The 19,298-nt window shown below is 25.9% G+C and overlaps 1 protein-coding gene across 1 annotated transcript; it reads left to right on the forward strand.

Annotated features, from left to right (window-relative positions):
• Positions 1-196: 196 nt before the first annotated feature.
• On the forward strand, positions 197-17,390 carry LOC145835313 (replication factor C subunit 2-like). Its single transcript, XM_082942888.1, has 8 exons — positions 197-241; positions 5,690-5,743; positions 8,068-8,286; positions 9,303-9,437; positions 11,590-11,713; positions 15,286-15,387; positions 16,415-16,552; positions 17,028-17,390. Exons 2-8 carry the CDS (start codon positions 5,691-5,693, stop codon positions 17,259-17,261), a joined length of 1,005 nt encoding a protein of 334 aa, XP_082799014.1. The 5' UTR covers positions 197-241; position 5,690; the 3' UTR covers positions 17,262-17,390.
• Positions 17,391-19,298: the final 1,908 nt, after the last annotated feature.

Raw genomic sequence — 19,298 nt, forward strand, 5'->3', positions numbered from 1 at the left:
TATAAACTTGCATAATGTTATGAATGATAACATTTCCAAAAATTTACAACTGTAGCCGATCCTAAGCTTTCAGACACTTTTTAGAAAAAGCCATAAAAATCTGGCGGGTGTTTAGCGAGTATTTACATGATCATTATAATGTAATATATATGGATTTGGAAACAGCAAAATATTAGCTTTGTGCATCACCATACATAGTTGGCTGAAGACAAAAATATGGCTATATTAATGTTGAATTTAGGTTGGTATGTATATTAGCAGGATATTTGATTTCATAATTCATTTGCTTTAAATGTTTAAAAAAACCTTAAGTAATTATTCAACTTTTATTACAACAAAATAAAAAAATATTTATATATAAGACAGGATTGCTAAAAAACATTAGGCAATCCTGTATAAGTTCTAACAAAATAGTTATAATTTATTTTATGCAAAATAATGCTGTATGGTATTAAAAGTTAAGTTAATGATTGCAAAATAAAGTCTATTACAAAGAAATTAAGAAAGTTGTAAAATAAAGTGAACATTGCACAGTATCATTTAGTATTAACACTTAACATTACTGCAAAGTGACTAAAACTTTTAAAAATAGTACTATAAAATAACTGTCACATAAATAATAAAATCTAATGGACTATCTTTTTAAATAATTAGGTAAACTAAATACCCATAAAGAGATACTTAAAACTATCATTAAACTGTCTTTGGAAAAATTCTTTCTACTTATAATTCAAATTGGATATGAATTCTTAATTAAATAGTAATATATATTTCATAGAAACGTTCCATTCCCTATAAATTTTACAATCAAAAAAAAAAAAACTAAATGCAAGTTCAGTAATGTAAATCATGTTTAGGTTGGTGTTTATTCAAATACACTTCAAATTTCTTCCTTCTTGAACTCTTATGATGTGGTCCATCTATTAAGTCCTATCATCATTTTTATCATCACAAGTAGCAATATACCATGTGTCTGATGACCCTTTACTAATTAATGTGGCATAACAATGCCCTACCACAACATCTTCATTATTTTCTTCTGTATATTTAGGGAAGAAGTTTATTTGTAAAGAACACAGAGAACACTAATCATCTTATGCAACAAGAGCACTTTCCTTGTGGGTTTTACCAATAAATAATCAGTAATATCTTTCTGCCTAGCTGACTTGACACATTTTATATTCTAAATCAAAAAACTTAAGTAAAACAGCAGAAGAACTTGCTCTTTATATTAAAAAATTAAGTACAATTTTGAAGACAAAGTTTGCATATTTAGTGTAATAATGACGTCATAATACTAAAAAAACAGTTCAAATGTCTTTAATTTATGCCTATAATTATAAGCTTTGATTTATGATATAAATTATAAGTCTAGAACATGTATAAGTAATTATATTACTGTTTAAGTCAAAAAATTGAAAAGTATGTGATTTTTGGGGTTGAAATAAGTTTTTTGGGCAGCAATTTTTTTTTTGCAAAATTATAATTGTTTTTAGATTCTTTTTAACTGAGCAAAAACACACCCAAATCATATGTACTTGAATGAATATTAAAATATGACCAAAAAAATGTGCTGTACTCCCTACCCCTATTTTGAGGTTCAAATCTTTTTTTGTGTTGCCTATTTTTTGCAATTTAAAGAAAAAATCCTCTTAATGAAACCTAAACATATTCTAAACAAATGTTAGAATATGGCTAGAAAACTCCCTATATTAGAAACATCCCTACCCCTATGTTTATAAATAGGCAATGTTTGCACAAAGTACTTTAAGTTTAGAAGGTTTTCTAGAGTGTCAATTAAAAGATATGCAAAAAATACAAACAAATTTTGTTATTTTTAAATTTTACGAAAAAAGCACAAGTTTTATTAAAACTACCAATAGAATTAATTAAATAAAGCTTTAAATTACGTTTTTTAAACTTTGAGCAGGGTTGCCACACACTCAGGGAACTAAGGGAATTCATGGAAACTCAAAGAAATTTTCAAATTGTAGAAAACTCAGGGAAACTAAGGGAATTTTGATTCTATTTTTTTAACTCAGGGAAACTCAGGCAGTTTCGGTTTTTTTCTAAAAATATACAGATAATTTTAAGATTTTTTAAAAAATCTCACGGAAAATTTTTCTAGATTTAGAATGAGACTTAGTTAATCCAGTTTCAATATTTTCTTCAAAGGAGTTAACTTTATTCATATTTGAGTGCTTACTTAAAAATTTTTTAGCCTTGCGGCAAGTTCTTCAATATTCTTGGAATTAACATGGTAATTTTTTAATAAATAAATTTTTTTTCAAGGATTTGAAAAAAAAACTCAGGGAAGTTTCTGGTCACTCAGGGAAGATTTTTGACTCAAAGAGTGGCAACCCTGTTTGAAAAAAAGCAATAAAATACTATGTTAGAATATATTTTAAATATTTTTTAGTTGAATGTTGATTTTTGAAACTTAAGACATAAATTAAATTTTTTATTTAAGCTAAAACCCTTTAAACTACTTTGCAAATACTGGCACTATAATTTTGTTTTAGATATAAGGTTTTAGTTAGGTTTTAAGCTCTAAATGCGCCAGAATCTTTGCTAACTAGCACAGAATTTATGTTCTACATTAGGGGTGGGCAACGTACGCCCGTGGGCCGGATCTGGCCCGCGAAGTGAAAATAACCGGCTCCCAAACCTTTTTTAAATTTAAATGATATCCGGCCCGTGGACAAAATTGATTCGGCCCGCTAAGCATTTTCAAAATTTATATCAAATCCGGCTAACCAATGTAAATATTACAAAATTTGTAAAAAAACTTTTTAGAATTATTTCAATAAAACAAAAATGTAAGACTTTGACCTTGACAACGTTTTTAAAACTGGCTTTTTATTTTTGTGGTGATAAAAACACTCTTTAGTTAAAGTATCTTTTTTGTTTCGAGTCAGTTGAAGTAATCCTTTCTCAAATTATCCAAAAACAGTTGTTTCTTAACTAGCTTATGATCTTACCTACCATAATGACTTTCATAAAAAATGGACGTGTTAAAAATTGCTGTCTTTCTCAGATGTGTTTTGAGTTGTTTTTATACTTGTTTAGAAAAGTAAAAAAAAATCTTTTTAAGCTCTGACAATTATTTTAAGTCAAACTGATCAACATTAAATTTTAATAGAATATTTTAAGTTGAGACTACAATTTCCACTTTTTTCTGCTATTGATTTTTTTATTTATGACTTTTTGATTAATTATATGGTTAAGTTTAGTGATGACCAATTGATGACAATAGTTTCACTTAATAATGAGTTTGGTCGTCGTTTTGCAGACTTTCAACAACTAATAGAAGAGTTTAATATTGTGTCACCATAGTTGACGTTTGACACCAAAAATGCACCTAGTAATATACAAATAGAACTGCTAAACTTCAATGTGACAGTACACTAAAAAGAACCTTAAAAGTTTGACAGATTTTACGCCCTACTTAAAAAATCAAAGTATGTTAATTTAAAAAAGATGGAAATGAATTTACTTGTTCTGTTTGGGTCTACATATACTTGCGAACAAACAATCTCAAACATGTATATAAACAAAAGTTAGCTGCGTTCAAATCTTACTGATACCAATCTGCAGTCATTACTGAGAATATCTACTTTGAATATACTTTAAGATTTTAAACAGCTTGTTAAAACCTTTGATGATCCACAAATGTCTCATTCACTTCTTTTTAGTGTAATTATTCTTGCTAAACTCTTTAACCTTACATTTAAAATATAATATGACAGTTTTATATGTTAGTTTTTTGTTTAGTACTATTTTCATTAGTGAAACTGATCTTAATCTAAAAGTCTATTAAATTAATATGGTTATCATGTTTAATTATAAATTAATCTCTTTTTTTATTTTAGTATTTCGTTATTTTATGTTATACTTTTATAAAAGTGTTTTAGATGAATTGTTTGATAATATTATTTTTAGAGTACAGAACTTAAATAAGTTTCATAAGTAGATCATAACTGTTTGATATTTTGAAAGTAAAAGTACTAGAATTTTAAGCCAAAGTAATTTTTTATTTAGGTTTAACTGTTTTTTAAATATTTTGATATGACAATTTAAATCAAACATATAATTTTCGTTGCTTTTAGTAGATTTTTAGATAGATTTTTATCTATTATTAAACGAGCCAAAGTTTGTAAACTTCAAAATATGACCATGAAACTAGTTGTTTTGTTCGAGACTTCATACATTTGAAAACAAACATTTCTGACCATAATTATTAGCAAGGATAAGCTAATTTCAAACCTAATCGGTATTTCAGTACACCTGCAGATTTTTCCAAACCGTCATGCAACTAGATTTAAACAATTGTAATATATGATTAACCTTAAGTGTTTCATCGAGATCTTTTTATTTTATTTTTTCGCTTTTTATGGTAAAACTGTTTATTATATCAGAACTATTTGTAGTTTGGTTTCTTTTATACGTGCAAAAATATTTAATGAATTTTTATTAATTTGTTCAAATTAAAAGTAAGTAGTTTAATTTTGTAATGTTAGTTAACTTCTGAATATTATTATTAATGAAAACTCCAGCCAAGGATTTCCAAAATTTGACAATTTCGGATAGTTAACAATTCTTTAATGTTTTAGCTTGAACAATTAGGCTCGAGTATTTTTTACTAAGTAATTTATTGTTTTTATAAGACTATCTAGAATTTAATTTGGTCCAGAGTTATAACAAATACAGAGTTATGAATACTTAATAAAAATTGGTACAAAATTTCATACTTGAGAACCTTGGTAATTAAAATACTGATTCAAAGTTCTGAAATACGCGATCAAATAGCATCCAGCTGGATTGAAATCTTTTTCAAATTAGCTTTCATTGGGATCCAGATCTTTGTTTAAAATTAGTATTTAACCGGGTCAGAATAATATTTTCAAATTAGGATCCGGATCTAAAAAAGAATCCAGCTGAAACTGGTAGATCACTATTTCGAAATGCTCTGGCACGCTGAGGACTATTTTTTTTGGATCCGGCGTCAACTATTTACGTTGCCCACCCCTATTCTACATTGTCTTTTTTGTGATTTTGCAGTGTAAATTTCAAATTAAGCAAAGTTTTATGTTTTTTTACTTCACTATAATTAAGGTGTTTTCATAGCCTTTTGAAAACATAAACTTTGAAAGGAAATATTTACAGTCATGTTTTTTAATAATTAAAAATAGTCTTAGTATATGTATACACAAAGAATTTGTTCTCAACTCCTAAAGTTTTTTTGCACACTAAGTCATATCAATATTGTACACATTAGATATTTTCATTTATTGTTTTTTATAAGTAAAAAAAAGTTATAACTTAATTCTTTTTATAGTCTCTTTATAATTTATTTTAAAACCTGTTAATATGTATAAAAATTAGAAACAGATTATTTTTCCATATTTTTGCTGTATTTTTTATTTAAAAAAAATGGTAACCTTCTAAACAGCAATTTTTTTTTTTGTTTAATAATATATAATATAAAATTGTGTACTGTTTATTTAAACGTAATATGCCCATTTAAGTTACTTCAAAATAGCATAACGACAACATATGTAAAATTCAATAAAGGCACTAGTTTAAAACAGTTTTAACAATAATTAAATTTTAAATTAGGGGTTATAAAATTTTAGAAATAATATAACTATTATTTATTTTTATTATATTTTTTAATTTGCAAACAAAGAATGGATGGAAAATTTAACAAGATGAAGAAAAAAGGAAAGGTAGAAATGCCATGGTAAGTTGTAACAAAATATTTACAGTCAATCATCTGTAGACATGACTTGAAAAATTTACTAAAAACTAAATTAAAATTTTCCTACTTAATTTTTGGTCGGTTAATGCTGACCTAACAATAGAGTTGTTTTTGATGTTTCAAGAATATTTTTAACTAATTAAATTTTAGTACCCACAATACTCTACTTTTTAACTGCATTTTTACAAGTAGTACTTGTAGGGTATAAAAACAAAGGTTTTTACAATACTACATTTATTTTACTTAAACAGAACAAAAAACGAAAAAACATTTGCTAAAATTCCAAATATCATAAAAAACTACAGTATTACATTTTCACTATAAATCTATATTCTTTTTCATTTTTTAACCAGTCTTATTCAAATTTTCACAGTAGTTACATTCATATCTTCAAGTTATACAGTCTTTAACTAATATTTAAGAATTTTTAATGCAGGACTCTTTTAGTTTAGAAAAAAGAAATTCAATTAAAATAAACCACCATTTTTCTTAAACCAAAAATGTTTACTTTATAGTATTTTAAAATTTCCAACATTTTAAGTCTTAAACTATATAAAGAATGTTTACTGAAAATTTAAGGTCTCTAGTTCATAGAATAAAGGAGAAGATAGAATTTTTAAATGAATTTTTTAGTTTTCTATAAAAAAAAAACATGTATTGCACATTACAAATGCTTTTTACAAACATTACAAATTCTCAAAATTAAAAAGAAAAGAAAATTATGTAAAAGCTGATTTGTAGTTTACACTTAAGCTTTAATATTAGAGTCATTGTTAGTTTTTGTAAAAAATATGTTGGACCCCCTGTATGTTTGACCCCCCTTCAGTTTTTAAATTATTTAGAGTTTTTACTGTTTCAGTTTTTGCTTTTATTTACTTTTTTTTTTCATTTGTAGGAGTAGTAATGATTTTAAACAGCAGTTGTTGTTTTTGCTAAAGTAATAGTTTTACATAGTTCTGTGCTGATTATTAAGCAAGCTTGCCAGTTATTTTTATTTTATAATTTTAAATGAAATTTTAGATTTAGTAGTATTACTGTAAAAACAGTTTCTACTTATTACATACAGACATATAGAAAGTATTTGTTAAAAAAGCAAAAATAGTAAGCTTTAGTTATTTAGGTAAAGTAAGCTAATATGAACATAAATATAAGCATATTTAAAAAAAGACCAATTTACGTTTTAATATTTAAAATATGTGATGTCCTTAGTCGTTGGCATACTGGTATATATAAAAGAACTGTTAGCTTAGAAACAATTATTAGAAACATTTAATTCAGCTGATTGTTTAAGTGAGTATTTACTTTTTGAATTCTATCATATAGATCAAAGAACATCAAACTGTTAGGCAATTTAATTGAGTTTAAAATAGTTGAATTTTTTCTTATTTTGTTAAATTTTTTTTTCAAAACAAACTATTGCTAGTTTTTCTATGAACAGTTATTATACACACACAACTTTTGTCAATCCATAATCTGTGTACATTTTTAATACTTGTTGTTAAACAGGTCTTAGTATTGAAATTATTTTTATTTTGAGTTAAAATGTATTTTTACTGTAAATTGTAACCAGTTGCATTTTTTAGGTCTTATATAGAGCAGGATTTCTATTATTTTTTCACAATGCTCCCTTTAAAGAAATTTGAAAACAATGGCACCTTATTAATAACTTTTCATAAAAACTTACAGTGCACAAGATAGTTTTTTGTAATATCTAGTGTAAGTTTCGAAACTACCCTTTAGTATGCTTAAGAAGACTGTTTAGCTCTTCATCAGGAACTCTAAAAAATCTAACTTCAAAATATCCTGTCGTATCTAGTATAAATATCACAACTACCCTTAAAAACTTTTTTTTAGGGTATCTTGGAAAACACGCAAATAATTAGCATAAATTAGCAATTCATTAACATAATTGCTAAGTAAGCATAACTGTTTTTAAAGCTTTTTTAATTAAAACACTACCCTTATCCCTAATCCACCTTACCCAAACGTATTAAAAATAAATCAAAAAATGAAGCTTTAATAATTAAAATTATTTATATCATGAAAAAAAAAACTCAATTTTATTTTTGCTGACTCAACAAATGTGCAAGTGTGTGCTAATTTCTGCAAACTGTTTGCAAATTTTTGAAACTACCCTTTTTTGCTCTCATTAGTTAATTTTATAAACAACCAATTTCTTAAGTTTGTACCATATGAACCAAAACTAAAATATACCAATGTGTTTTATGCATACGGATAACAATATAAATAGATACATTTTTTATTATTTAAAAAGTTTTAGTATTAATTCAGTTAACATTAAATAGGGTTGAGAAGTATAGACCAATTACGTTAGACAAAGTGCAGGGAAATGAAGCCACAGTTTCAAGATTAAAGGTAATAGCAGAAGAAGGAAATCTTCCAAATATTATAATAGCTGGACCACCTGGGGCAGGAAAGACCACCTCAATATTATGTCTAGCCAGGCAAATGCTAGGAGATAGTTATAAAGATGCTGTATTGGAGATGAATGCTTCCAATGACAGGTGTTTTTCCAGTAGTTTATAATAATTAAAAACATTAAAAAAAATATATATTTAGTGATATACATAACAATTCAAGTGATTAAGATAATTAACTATACAGGGCTTACACTTCCATATAAATCCCTATAATTTGCAATATTATGAAAAATCCTAGAAAAAATTGAAAAAAATATCAGAAAATCCCTATAAATTAAGTTTTTTTGCTTGGTGAGTGAAATTTGAAAGCCAAAACAGCAGCACCGCAAGTTGAAAAACACATAATTTTTGTTAACTTTTATTTGATTTGAAATCTTTAAAATCTCAGTACAAAACTGTGACTCTATTCGCCACCTAGCAGATATTTTTTCCTCTTTTATATTTAATACAATTTATCTCAAGTTTGCTTATTTAACTAGAATTAGAGCTCAAAAACCCTCTAACTTTGGTAAATTTCTTAATAAACTGTTTATAAACGGTTAATGACATATTTTACTTTATGTACCTTAAAAATAAGTTTGTAACTTATAATATTCATTGGTTTTTTTTAATAATTTCCCTATAAATTTGCTATATTTAATGGATTTCCCAATAATTTTTTTTGAAATTTTAGTGGGAACCCTGACTATAAGATTTAATGTTAACAACAACAATAAATTTTCTATAATTAAATTAAAACTATTTATCTTTATTTAAAAGTAAGAAGCTGGGATTTTAGAAAGTCTTTTTCTAGTGGCTATAACTTTCAAAGTTATAAATTGTACTATAAAAAGCATATAAAAGCAAAGTCGTGGTCAATAGTTGAGTTACCACCATAGCTTATTCACAATTAAATAAACAAATAACTTTTATTTTTATTAATGAAAATTTGAATTAAAATATATTTAAATTAAAATATACATTTTATGAGTCTGTAAGTATAAGCTACTCTCAATATTTTAATTTCAAGTTTTTAATTTTAAAAAAAGCTCTACTTTTATATATTTAACTTAAAAGAAAATCTTTCATTAAAATAAACATATGGTATTACTCTAAAACAGAGGTATAGAAATAGTAAGAAACAAGATCAAAATGTTTGCACAAAAAAAAGTCACTTTACCACCTGGAAAACACAAAATAATTATACTAGATGAAGCTGATAGCATGACTAGTGGTGCCCAACAGGCGTTAAGAAGGTTATCAAATTTTTATTTTTCTAGAAAATAAAACTCATTACAAAATAACCTAATTTTAAAGAGTGTGTGTATAGTTCTATTGATATCTTTAGAATATTTGTACTGAAATATGTAGTATATAAATTTTGTAAAATTTTTATTTTTATATGTTACATACATTTAAAAATAAAATTTTAAAATTATTAAAAATTAAATTTTAATTAAGATATACAATGGTATTTCAAGGGCATATGAAGGGGGATGAAAAACTAAATTTTTAAACTTTATATTGATTTTCAGAGTTTTAACTAAGCTATAAGTTGCTTTTTATAGCTTTTTAGTATTTAAACTAACTTTTTAAATATAGTAGTTTAAAGTCAGATAGTACTATAGGTTAGTAATGGGAGGAGAAACTAAAACGGTGAATAAATAAGAATCTGTCTCCTTCTATGTTTTTTAAGATAAATTACTCAATTTTTTAGAATATGTTCCTTGCAATATTAAGAAGAAATTGTAATAGCAACTTTTTTTTAGTTTAAAGATTAAATTGTTATGATCAAAAACATAAAAAAAATTCCACAACAGATTTTTTTGATATCGCAAAAAATATTTCCTGAATATTTGAGGTATTTATATTAAAAAACGTAAGGTGAAATAGATTTTAAGTGAAATAGTCTGTGTTTGCCTATTTAGTTTGCACCTCCCACAAAGAACCTATTGAACTCTGTAACTTTGATTGCTTATATCTCAAAAGTTTGTTTCAAGTTTAGGTAACAAGGACAAAAAAACATATTTAAATTTATTTGTAGTTTTAAAGTTTGTGTCTTTTACTTAATTAAAAAAATAATTTTCTGATATGTATTGTCATGCTTAAATGTAATTTAGCTAATAAGTATATATAAAACAGACCATAACATTACTTCATTATTAAAAAAGCTAAATAGTATAAAAAATGTATAAAATCTAGTTTATAAAACTTATAAAGGTGTTAAGGTAGTAGTTAACTAAGTTTCCTTATTTATCTTTTTATTTAAGTTAAAAGTACTACAGTAGGGACATTGGTAAGGACTTTAAACCCTCGCAAATTTGCATAGAAAAAGTGCAATAGATAGTTTAACATTTTCTAATTTAATCATTTAAAACAACTTGTTATTTAAAAACTTTATAAATAACAATATAAATGATAGGGTGCTTTTAAAAATGGCGACCTTTGAATTTTCAGCTAGAATTTTTTTTAAATGTGACAAATATCACAAAAACACCCTGTGCAAAATTTGAGATAATTAAAAAAGCATAGAGCGAGGCGAAATAAAAATTTTTCAGAAAACAACCCCTATGCAATTTATATTGTAAAAATTCTACTTTCAAGTTTTTTGTTGGAATTTTTTTACATGTAGCAATTATCACAAAAACACATCCTACCCGTTTTATGAGGATTTAAAAAAAATTTAATGGAAGCACTTCTTGATTTTCTCCAAAAGGTTTAAAATTAATGAAAAATGATAAAAAATTTATAAAAAAATTTAAAAAGCTTCTATGAAACTTTATTTGAATTAATTTTTAAAGCACCCTTATAAAAGTTGTTTTTATGCAAGTAGCAAACAAGAAAAAAATTCCCATTAAAAAAAAGCAATAAATAACTAATCAACAGTTTATTTTTTATTTGTTGATCAAAAAATCACAAAAATGTTCTAAAACTTTGAGATTTAGATTGTACTTTACGCTAGTGCGTACCTCTTTAGAGTTCGTATTGATGTCCATACTCTATTTTTGTTTTTTTAAGTTGAAGTTTATTAAAAAACAAAATTTAGAAAGATTGCCTATATAACTAATAAAAATTAAAATAAGTTGAAGTTATAACTTGTGTTGTAGTTTTAAGTCTTATAAATAGTGATCTACTGGATCTGGCCGGATCCTAATTTTAAATAAGACCCGGCCGGATACTAGCTTAGATTTCGCCTGATCAAGTTAGTTTGGAAAGACTTTGTTTTCCGCGATCAGTTTCTTTCAGTTAAAAAAATTCATTCAAAAAAACCGAATCTGACCGGATCCTAAATAGTTGTAGATCACTACTTATAAACCTTTTTATAAAAGTTGAAGTAAAAAAAAAAAGTATTTTGTAATGACTGAAAAAGTACAAATGTGTTAAAAAGCATATTTTTATTGTCAACAGAACCATGGAAATATATAGTAAAACGACTAGATTTGCACTTGCCTGCAATCAATCTGACAAAATAATTGAACCTATACAATCAAGATGTGCTATTCTTAGATATGGAAAATTATCAGATATACAAGTAATTTATGTATTTGAATAGATTCAGAACGTGTAATATTATTGCTTTCTATTTCGTTGACTTAAATTTTTTAAATTATTTTAAAGAGCGTATTACAAGTAGTGATGTACCGGACCCACAATTTCGTGTCCGGCCGGACCCGGATCCGGACCTTTTTTTCAAATTAGAATCCGGCCGGAACCGGATCCGGACTTTTTTTTTCAAATTAGAACCCGGCCGGAACCAGATCCGGACTTTTTTTTCAAATTAGAATCCGGCCGGATCCGGATATCAGACAAAAATGGCACTATCCGGCCGGACCCGGATAGTGAGTCCGGTACATTACTAGAATAAACTAACCTGAGTCAGAATGAGGTTTTTCAACCTGAAAAAAAAAGAACTTTAATCGAATAATAAGTAGAACAGCTAGCCACAAGGTTTACAAATTTAGGTGTTATTTACAATAAAAAATCTGAAATCAAGTTCTTGAACAAAATACACTAGAAAATTATAAAATATTGAAAACTGGATCAGCTCAAACTCATTCAAAATTTAAAATAAAACTAGCCTGAGTTTTTATAAAAAACTAAACTAGCCTGAGGCAGTCCAAGATTTTCTAAAAACCCAAAAAATTTCAAAATAGCAGGGTTGCCACTGTTTAAGTCAATAAAACTAGCTAGAGTGAGTATAAACAAGCCTGAGTCAGAATGAGGTTTTTAAAAACTGAAAAAATTACTTTAATCTAATAAATAGTAGAACAGCTAGCAAAGGTTGACAATTTGGTAGTAAAGTTGTGGACTGATTGTGGTACACTTAACTTATTAGTACTACCCATCATAATTAAATCCTACCTTAATTAATTAGTATCTAACAAATACTAAATTCTAACTGAGACTACTTTCTATAATCAGACACGACAGTTTTGAGTGATGAATCTTTTATATAAAACACAACAAGAAATACTAGCATATACAAAATTATTAATTACTTTGGTAACACTTTAAAAACTGGAAGCTATTTAAATCTATATCAAAAGACTTAAAACAAAAAACTAAAAATTAAATAAAACTTTTAGTAAACAAGAAACTGTAAAATTTTTAATAAACTAATAAAATATAAACCTATAAAGCTTAAATATTTAAACAATTAAACACCTGTTGAAATATTCACTTTTAAAACAAAACACTACTTACAATAAGCATTCACAAAAACGTTCAAGATATTTTGTTGCTTCAAGCTACACACCAAACTAACTAACTGCTTACACATAAACTGCCTGTCACGTTCTGGTGTTTTGTTGCATCAGTATTTAGTTTGAAACATTTCGTCATATGATTCTCATTGGCTCTATTAACTCTAAATATTCTCTGAGCTCAACTTTAAACAATAAATAATGCAAGTATTCATTCCAAAGTTTTAAATTTTACAACATATGTAAAGAGTTGCATTTCATGAAATGTTTATTTCATAGTTTAAATATAAACAAGTTTAAATTAGTCACGTATACAAAATGAGCCAATCATGGTAGGTGTTTTATTTTAACTGACAAAAATGACTCTTATTAATTTACACAGATTTTGTTTTTGAAAAATACTTTTCAGTATGCTCTTTTTTACTAACTAGATCCGGGTCCGGCCGGACCTGGATCCGGACTTTTTTTTCAAATTAGAATCCGGCCGGAACCGGATCCGGACTTTTTTTTCAAATTAGAATCCGGCCGGATCCGGATATCAGACAAAAATGGCAATATCCGGCCGGACCCGGATAGTGAGTCCGGTACATCACTAATTACAAGGTTCATTTATTAGAAGTAGACTTGACCAAGTCTATCGCTGGCATCATATTTTTTACCTCCTATTTATAGTTTATGTTTAGCAACCAAGTGCAAAAAAATTGTTTTAAGCAAAACAGTATTCTTGCAACCACAGCAACAGCACTTTTTTACGCTTGATTTAAAATGGTTATAAACTAACTTTTTTTTTTGTAAAATTGTTTATAATTTAAAACTTAGAGGGAGGATTCAGTTCGTGACTGCAGTTTGCCATTTCTGGTGTAAAATTTAAACACATTATGACAAAACTAAGTTGTTAGTAATAAAAGATTCAAATATAATAACAGTAATAAAAATGAAATAAGATTTTACAATTTTAAGGCCATAGGGGGGGGGGGTCCACTTTGTTTTTTACAACTTGATCTTATTTTGTAGAATTTAATCTGAGCTATCAGACACTTTTGACCGCTTAAAAAAACTCAAAGTAACTTTTGAGATATAAGCGATCAAAGAAAGGGCGTTCAATAGGTTCCTTATGGAAGGCGAAAACTAAAAATGCGAAAAAAGACTATTTCACTAAAAATCTGTCTCCTCCTTCATTTTTTGAGTAATCTTTCTCAAATTTTTACAGAATGTGTATCATTAAACTTTAAAGAGATCTATTGTAGGAATTTTTTTAACTTTGAGTAAAAAAAAAATTATTTTCAAAAAACTACCCTTTTTTTTAGTTTTTTGTGGATAAAATTTTTATTTTTCAAAATTTCAAAAATTCCAACATTCAGATTCTTCAAAATATTATAAGGAACATTTCCTGAAAATTTGAAGTCTCTAGGTCAAAAAATGAAGGAGGAGATAGGTTTTTAGTGAATTTTTAAATTTCCGAGAAAATTGACCCCAAAAAATTTGCGGTCCATACGTTTGTATCGGAAACTTTTTACAAAAAATGAAATATCTCAAAAGTTAAATTATATTTTTGAATTCTATAAAAACAGGCTTGTAGTTTGTATTTAAAGCTTTCATATAAAATCCAAAGTTATTTTTTGTAAAAAAAAAGTCGGACCCCCCTATGGCCTTAAATGAAGAAATTAAACACTTCAATTCAAAATTTTTGGAAATTATCTTAAAACTATAAATAATTATGAATTTTTACAATTTTAATAATTAACTAAAAACGTTTTCACTGTCAGTATTAAAATTGATCCTGAAAACTATTTAATTTTTAAAATCATATTCTTGTTATGTTTGGTGTTATAAACAAACTTAATGAATTACTAGATTAATTATGATTTAATTATATTTATAAATTTTGTACTACTATTTAAGATTAAACTTGTTTACACAACACTAGCTTAAAATTAAAAAAATACAAATTTGTTTGGAAATTAGAAAATATGTTGCATTAAAATTAGTTTTCTATATTATTGAAGAGTAGACGATTAATTACTCAAACCTTTGCTTTTGGAGATAGTATTTAGTGAATAATTTTTTTGCCTTAGTGTCAACATCCTATCAAAAACAAATATTCTTATTGAAACCAAAACACGTCCGAATCCAACCAGTTGTGCAGCAAACATCAAACAAGTTCCTATCTGTTTTTATTATATACTAATGTTGTTTACTGTGTTTACGATATTTTATAGGGCATTCATGAGACAGGGAGGTATCTAAGGCTTAGAGAATAGCAATTGTCGCACATTGCCCTTGTTACTTTAATAACAGTACATAGGCTTGTTTACGTCTATCAATTTGACTAAGAATTTTTAAATCAAGTTTTTAATAATGTTTGGTCAGTATTAAATAATGTTTATAATGTAATTTGCAGATATGCGATAGACTAATGGAGGTAATTGAGTTGGAAAATGTAAAATACGTTGATGATGGCTTAGAAGCTATCATATTCACTGCACAAGGAGATATGCGTCAGGTTATATTTAAAAAAAAATATTATATTGTTGTTCTGTTTTTTGTCAGCAGCTTTAATTATAATAGTTTTATTAAACTCATATATATTCTATTAATTGAAATGTCCCTTTAAGAACTTAACAAAACTAGTTTACTTACTTTTTAAATTAAGATTGGAAAGTTTTTCAAATGCTGTAAAATTAACTAAAATAATATTATTAAAGAACTGAACTGAATAAGATAATAGTCAAAACATCAAAAGAATAAAAATTTTAAATAGCGTCAAAAAAAATCAACTTTTATTTCATCATGTAACTAAAATACAAATTTTTGTTATGATTGATTTAATAAAACATAAATCTAGTGTTTTTTTAAACTTTAAGTAACCTATAAGAACAAAGAATAGTATCAAAAATCAATTTTATTTCTGTATTTTATATATAATGTTTTACTAAAAAATAATGAAACTTAATATAGATAATAAATGTGTTTTTTTTTTCATTATACATATGTATTAGTAGAAAAAGGTAATTCTAAGATGTAAAAGTTGTATATAAAAAAGTTTTTAAATTTTTTGACGAAAAACTTGACAAAAACTGATAAAATTAGTTATTTAAGACTAATTTATCGGAAAATAAATTAGACTTCAATACTTTTAATGATGAATCATAAGTTTTTTTTTCTTTTTATTGTAATACAGGTTTTCTAATTTACAATTTTTGTTGTCTTAAGCTGCTTCATTTTATCGTGAAAGAAGAGAACAATAATTATTTGTTGGTTTTTTAAATGTTTTTGTAGAAAGTTAAATTTTTATTCCTGAAACTAAATTTTCATAGATGAAATTTTCAAAACTTGTACTCATTACTTTTTGTTTAAATATTTTAATTTAAGTTTGAACATTTAAAAATTTTACTGCGAAGATAATACTAACTCCGAAATGTTTCAATTAACATATTTAGTTTTTTACTTTTAATTAGAAAATAGTACGATTCAATTCGTTCGTTATGACTGTATATTGGATACAAATTTTTTTATCAATTATTTACTAGGCATTAAACAATCTTCAGTCAACACACAAAGGGTTCGGATTGGTTAACAGTGAAAATGTATTCAAAGTATGTGATGAACCGCATCCAATGCTAATCAAAAACATGCTTAACAACTGTATTAAGGGTAGTTATGATGAGGTAAATATTTGAGCAACAATATTTAAAAGACTTTTTGGCACGTAAAATTTTATTTTCTATTTAAATTTGATCAATAAACTAGCTGATTAGACTAATAGAAAACGGTTGCTGCTATTTTTTGCTCAAAATAGTATCATATCAACCGATAATTTTAAGCTAAGTAAGTTCGGCATCGTACAAAGCAACAATATTTTAGTAAAAACTTATTAATACTTAAAATTTAATCAAAGCATATTTATGAAAGTTTTTTACTATGTAATTTTTTTATGTGTATATTACTTAATGTCAACACTTTATATTAAATATTTTTATTATAACAATTATGATTTAAATTTTAGTTTTGTTGATGCATTGCTTTTCTGACAAAATGTTATTTGTAAATATAATTAAACTTTATTTTTAGTGGTCATTCTAAATTGAAAATTTGCTATGTACATTTAATGTATTAATTTAAATTTGAAAATTATTTTATCAGGCATATACGACTGTCAAGCATTTATGGGACTTGGGTTATTCATGTGATGACATTGTAACTAATATTTTCCGTGTTTTAAAGACATTGGATATGGATGAAATGACAAAACTTGATTTTATCAAGCTTGTTTCAGTGACGCACTTGACCATCGTTCAAGGTATTCAGTCATTGTTGCAGCTCTCCTCACTAGTAGCAAACATGTGCAATTTGGCTAATAGTAATAAACTTTCTTGAAGAATACTGTTATTAATGCAATGGTTGATGTTAAAAGTTGTTGTAATTTTTAGAACTTTATTCGCTACTTGTTAAAAAGCATAGAGTTTAAATTAACAATTTTTACAAATATTAGTATAATTAATATAAAGGTGCATTTATCTTTTTAGTAAATAAAAAAAAAAAGTTTAGTTGTCTTAGTCGATCAATATTAATAACCTATAGAAATATTAACTAAAAAAAAGATTGTAAAGTTTAAATAAGTAATCAAAGTAAATGTTTGTGCAAAATAAATAAATTATAAAACTCAATATTAACTTGCTTTATGTTAATTTTATGTTTGTATTCCAATTTTAAATTAATTTTGTTGTTAACTCTTAAAAAGTTAATTCAAGAGTTCGCTTTTATTTCTTACTTAATTAACTTTATTTATTTCACAAAAATATATGTTTTAAGTAGTTCTTTATATCATTAAAGTTGAGAAATCATGTTTGTTTAAATATTTGTTACTTCCTTTTGTATAAAACTAGGTTTTAAGATCTAGACATGCTTGCCACCAAGTCCGGAAGAACAGGAAAAGTCAGGAAAAAATGGGAGTTTTCGAAAAAAGTCCGGTAATTTATATGTACATGCTCTTAACATGGTTGCCAAAAAACCTGGAATCCTGGAAAACCTGGAATTTGATAATTTAGGCTAAAAACCTGGACTTTGAGAAATTTTTATGTGTTTTGTAGAAACATTTTAATTTTACACGAAAAATCTACCAAACATAAATTTTTTTTTTTGTTATCATCAAAATTTTTTTATATAAAAAAACACATCTAAAGTAGCTTAACAGTATCTTTTGTATATTGTTATACTACTCATCACGTTGCAGCATTTAGTTTAGTATTCGCCAAGTATTCGATGTAATCTTGTTTCGGAGTATTCTCTTATTAAGAGTCAAAAAAGGTTATTAAATGAGGTGGGCGTCTTCCCCAAGGTCTGTAGTTTAGTAATTCAATCTTTTATTTTTAATTTTTGACGTATCTTGTTCAAAAATGACGTCAAAAAAAATTTGCCTCAAAAAACTTGTTTCGAAGAATTCTCCTATAAAGAGTCAAAAATAGTCTTTAAAAAACGATTCTTTAGTTAGCTAAATATTTGAGTACTTTTAATCATATTGCTTTATCTTGTGTGCCAAACCTTCAATATACGTTCTACCGTTTTGATACTTTGCATTTATGTTCTGATAAGTCGTCTTAAGAGAACTTCTATTTGTAAAATCAAATAAACCAATATTGAGTTCATTATCGACATTTAAAGACAAAAAACCCATATAAATTGTAAATCTACGTTTTATCTTGTGTGCCTTAAGTTTACGTTCTATCGTTTTGATACTTGCTACCTAGGTACGCATTTTAAGCACAGCGCAATGCTTACGTAAGAAATTTTAGTCTTTAGTTACATAATTATACATTTATATTTCATTCATAGTATATATCAATTGCAATGTTCATTATTTTTCTAAATATCGCTTTTGTTAAAATGTTTTTTCATACGCATATCACAGTTATGTTTTAATTATGGGTAATTATATTTTAATTTCACTGTTCATTATTTTGGTTAAATAATTAAAATGTAATTTGTTTGTTTAAAATATACAGGGTTGCCACTGTACCTGGAAAAACCTGGAATTTGACAATTTAGGCAAAAAAAAAACCTGGAAAAGTGTGGAATTTTGTAAAAAAATCACTAAAAAAACCTGGAATTTTAACAATTTTCACATGTTCAGTAGTAAAATTTTGATTTGATATAAAAAAACCTATCATATGAATAAAAAATTTTGTCATCATCAAATTTTTTTAAATTAAAAACCATATTTAAAATAGCTTTACAGTATCTTTTCAATATTTTTGTACTATTTAACATAGTTTCTTACCTTAAACTTAACTTAAAACTAAAAATAGACCCAAAATTGTGTACTTTTAAAAACCTGAAAGATATTTGAAAAACCTGGAAATAAATTTAAAACGTGTGGCAACCCTGAATATTAGATTCAAAAAAAAAAAAAGATTA

The sequence above is a fragment of the Thalia democratica genome, chromosome 4 (genome assembly GCF_965202585.1).
Source record: "Thalia democratica chromosome 4, ktThaDemo2.hap1.1, whole genome shotgun sequence".
Taxonomy (NCBI): domain Eukaryota; kingdom Metazoa; phylum Chordata; class Thaliacea; order Salpida; family Salpidae; genus Thalia; species Thalia democratica.

Coding starts and splice junctions, on each gene's coding strand:
- LOC145835313 (XM_082942888.1), top strand. CDS start 5,691: ATGGATGGAAAATTTAACAAGATGAAGAAAAAAGGAAAGGTAGAAATG. Junction 8,287..9,302: donor ATGAATGCTTCCAATGACAG/GTGTTTTTCCAG, acceptor ACTCTAAAACAG/AGGTATAGAAATAGTAAGAA. Junction 9,438..11,589: donor GCCCAACAGGCGTTAAGAAG/GTTATCAAATTT, acceptor TATTGTCAACAG/AACCATGGAAATATATAGTA.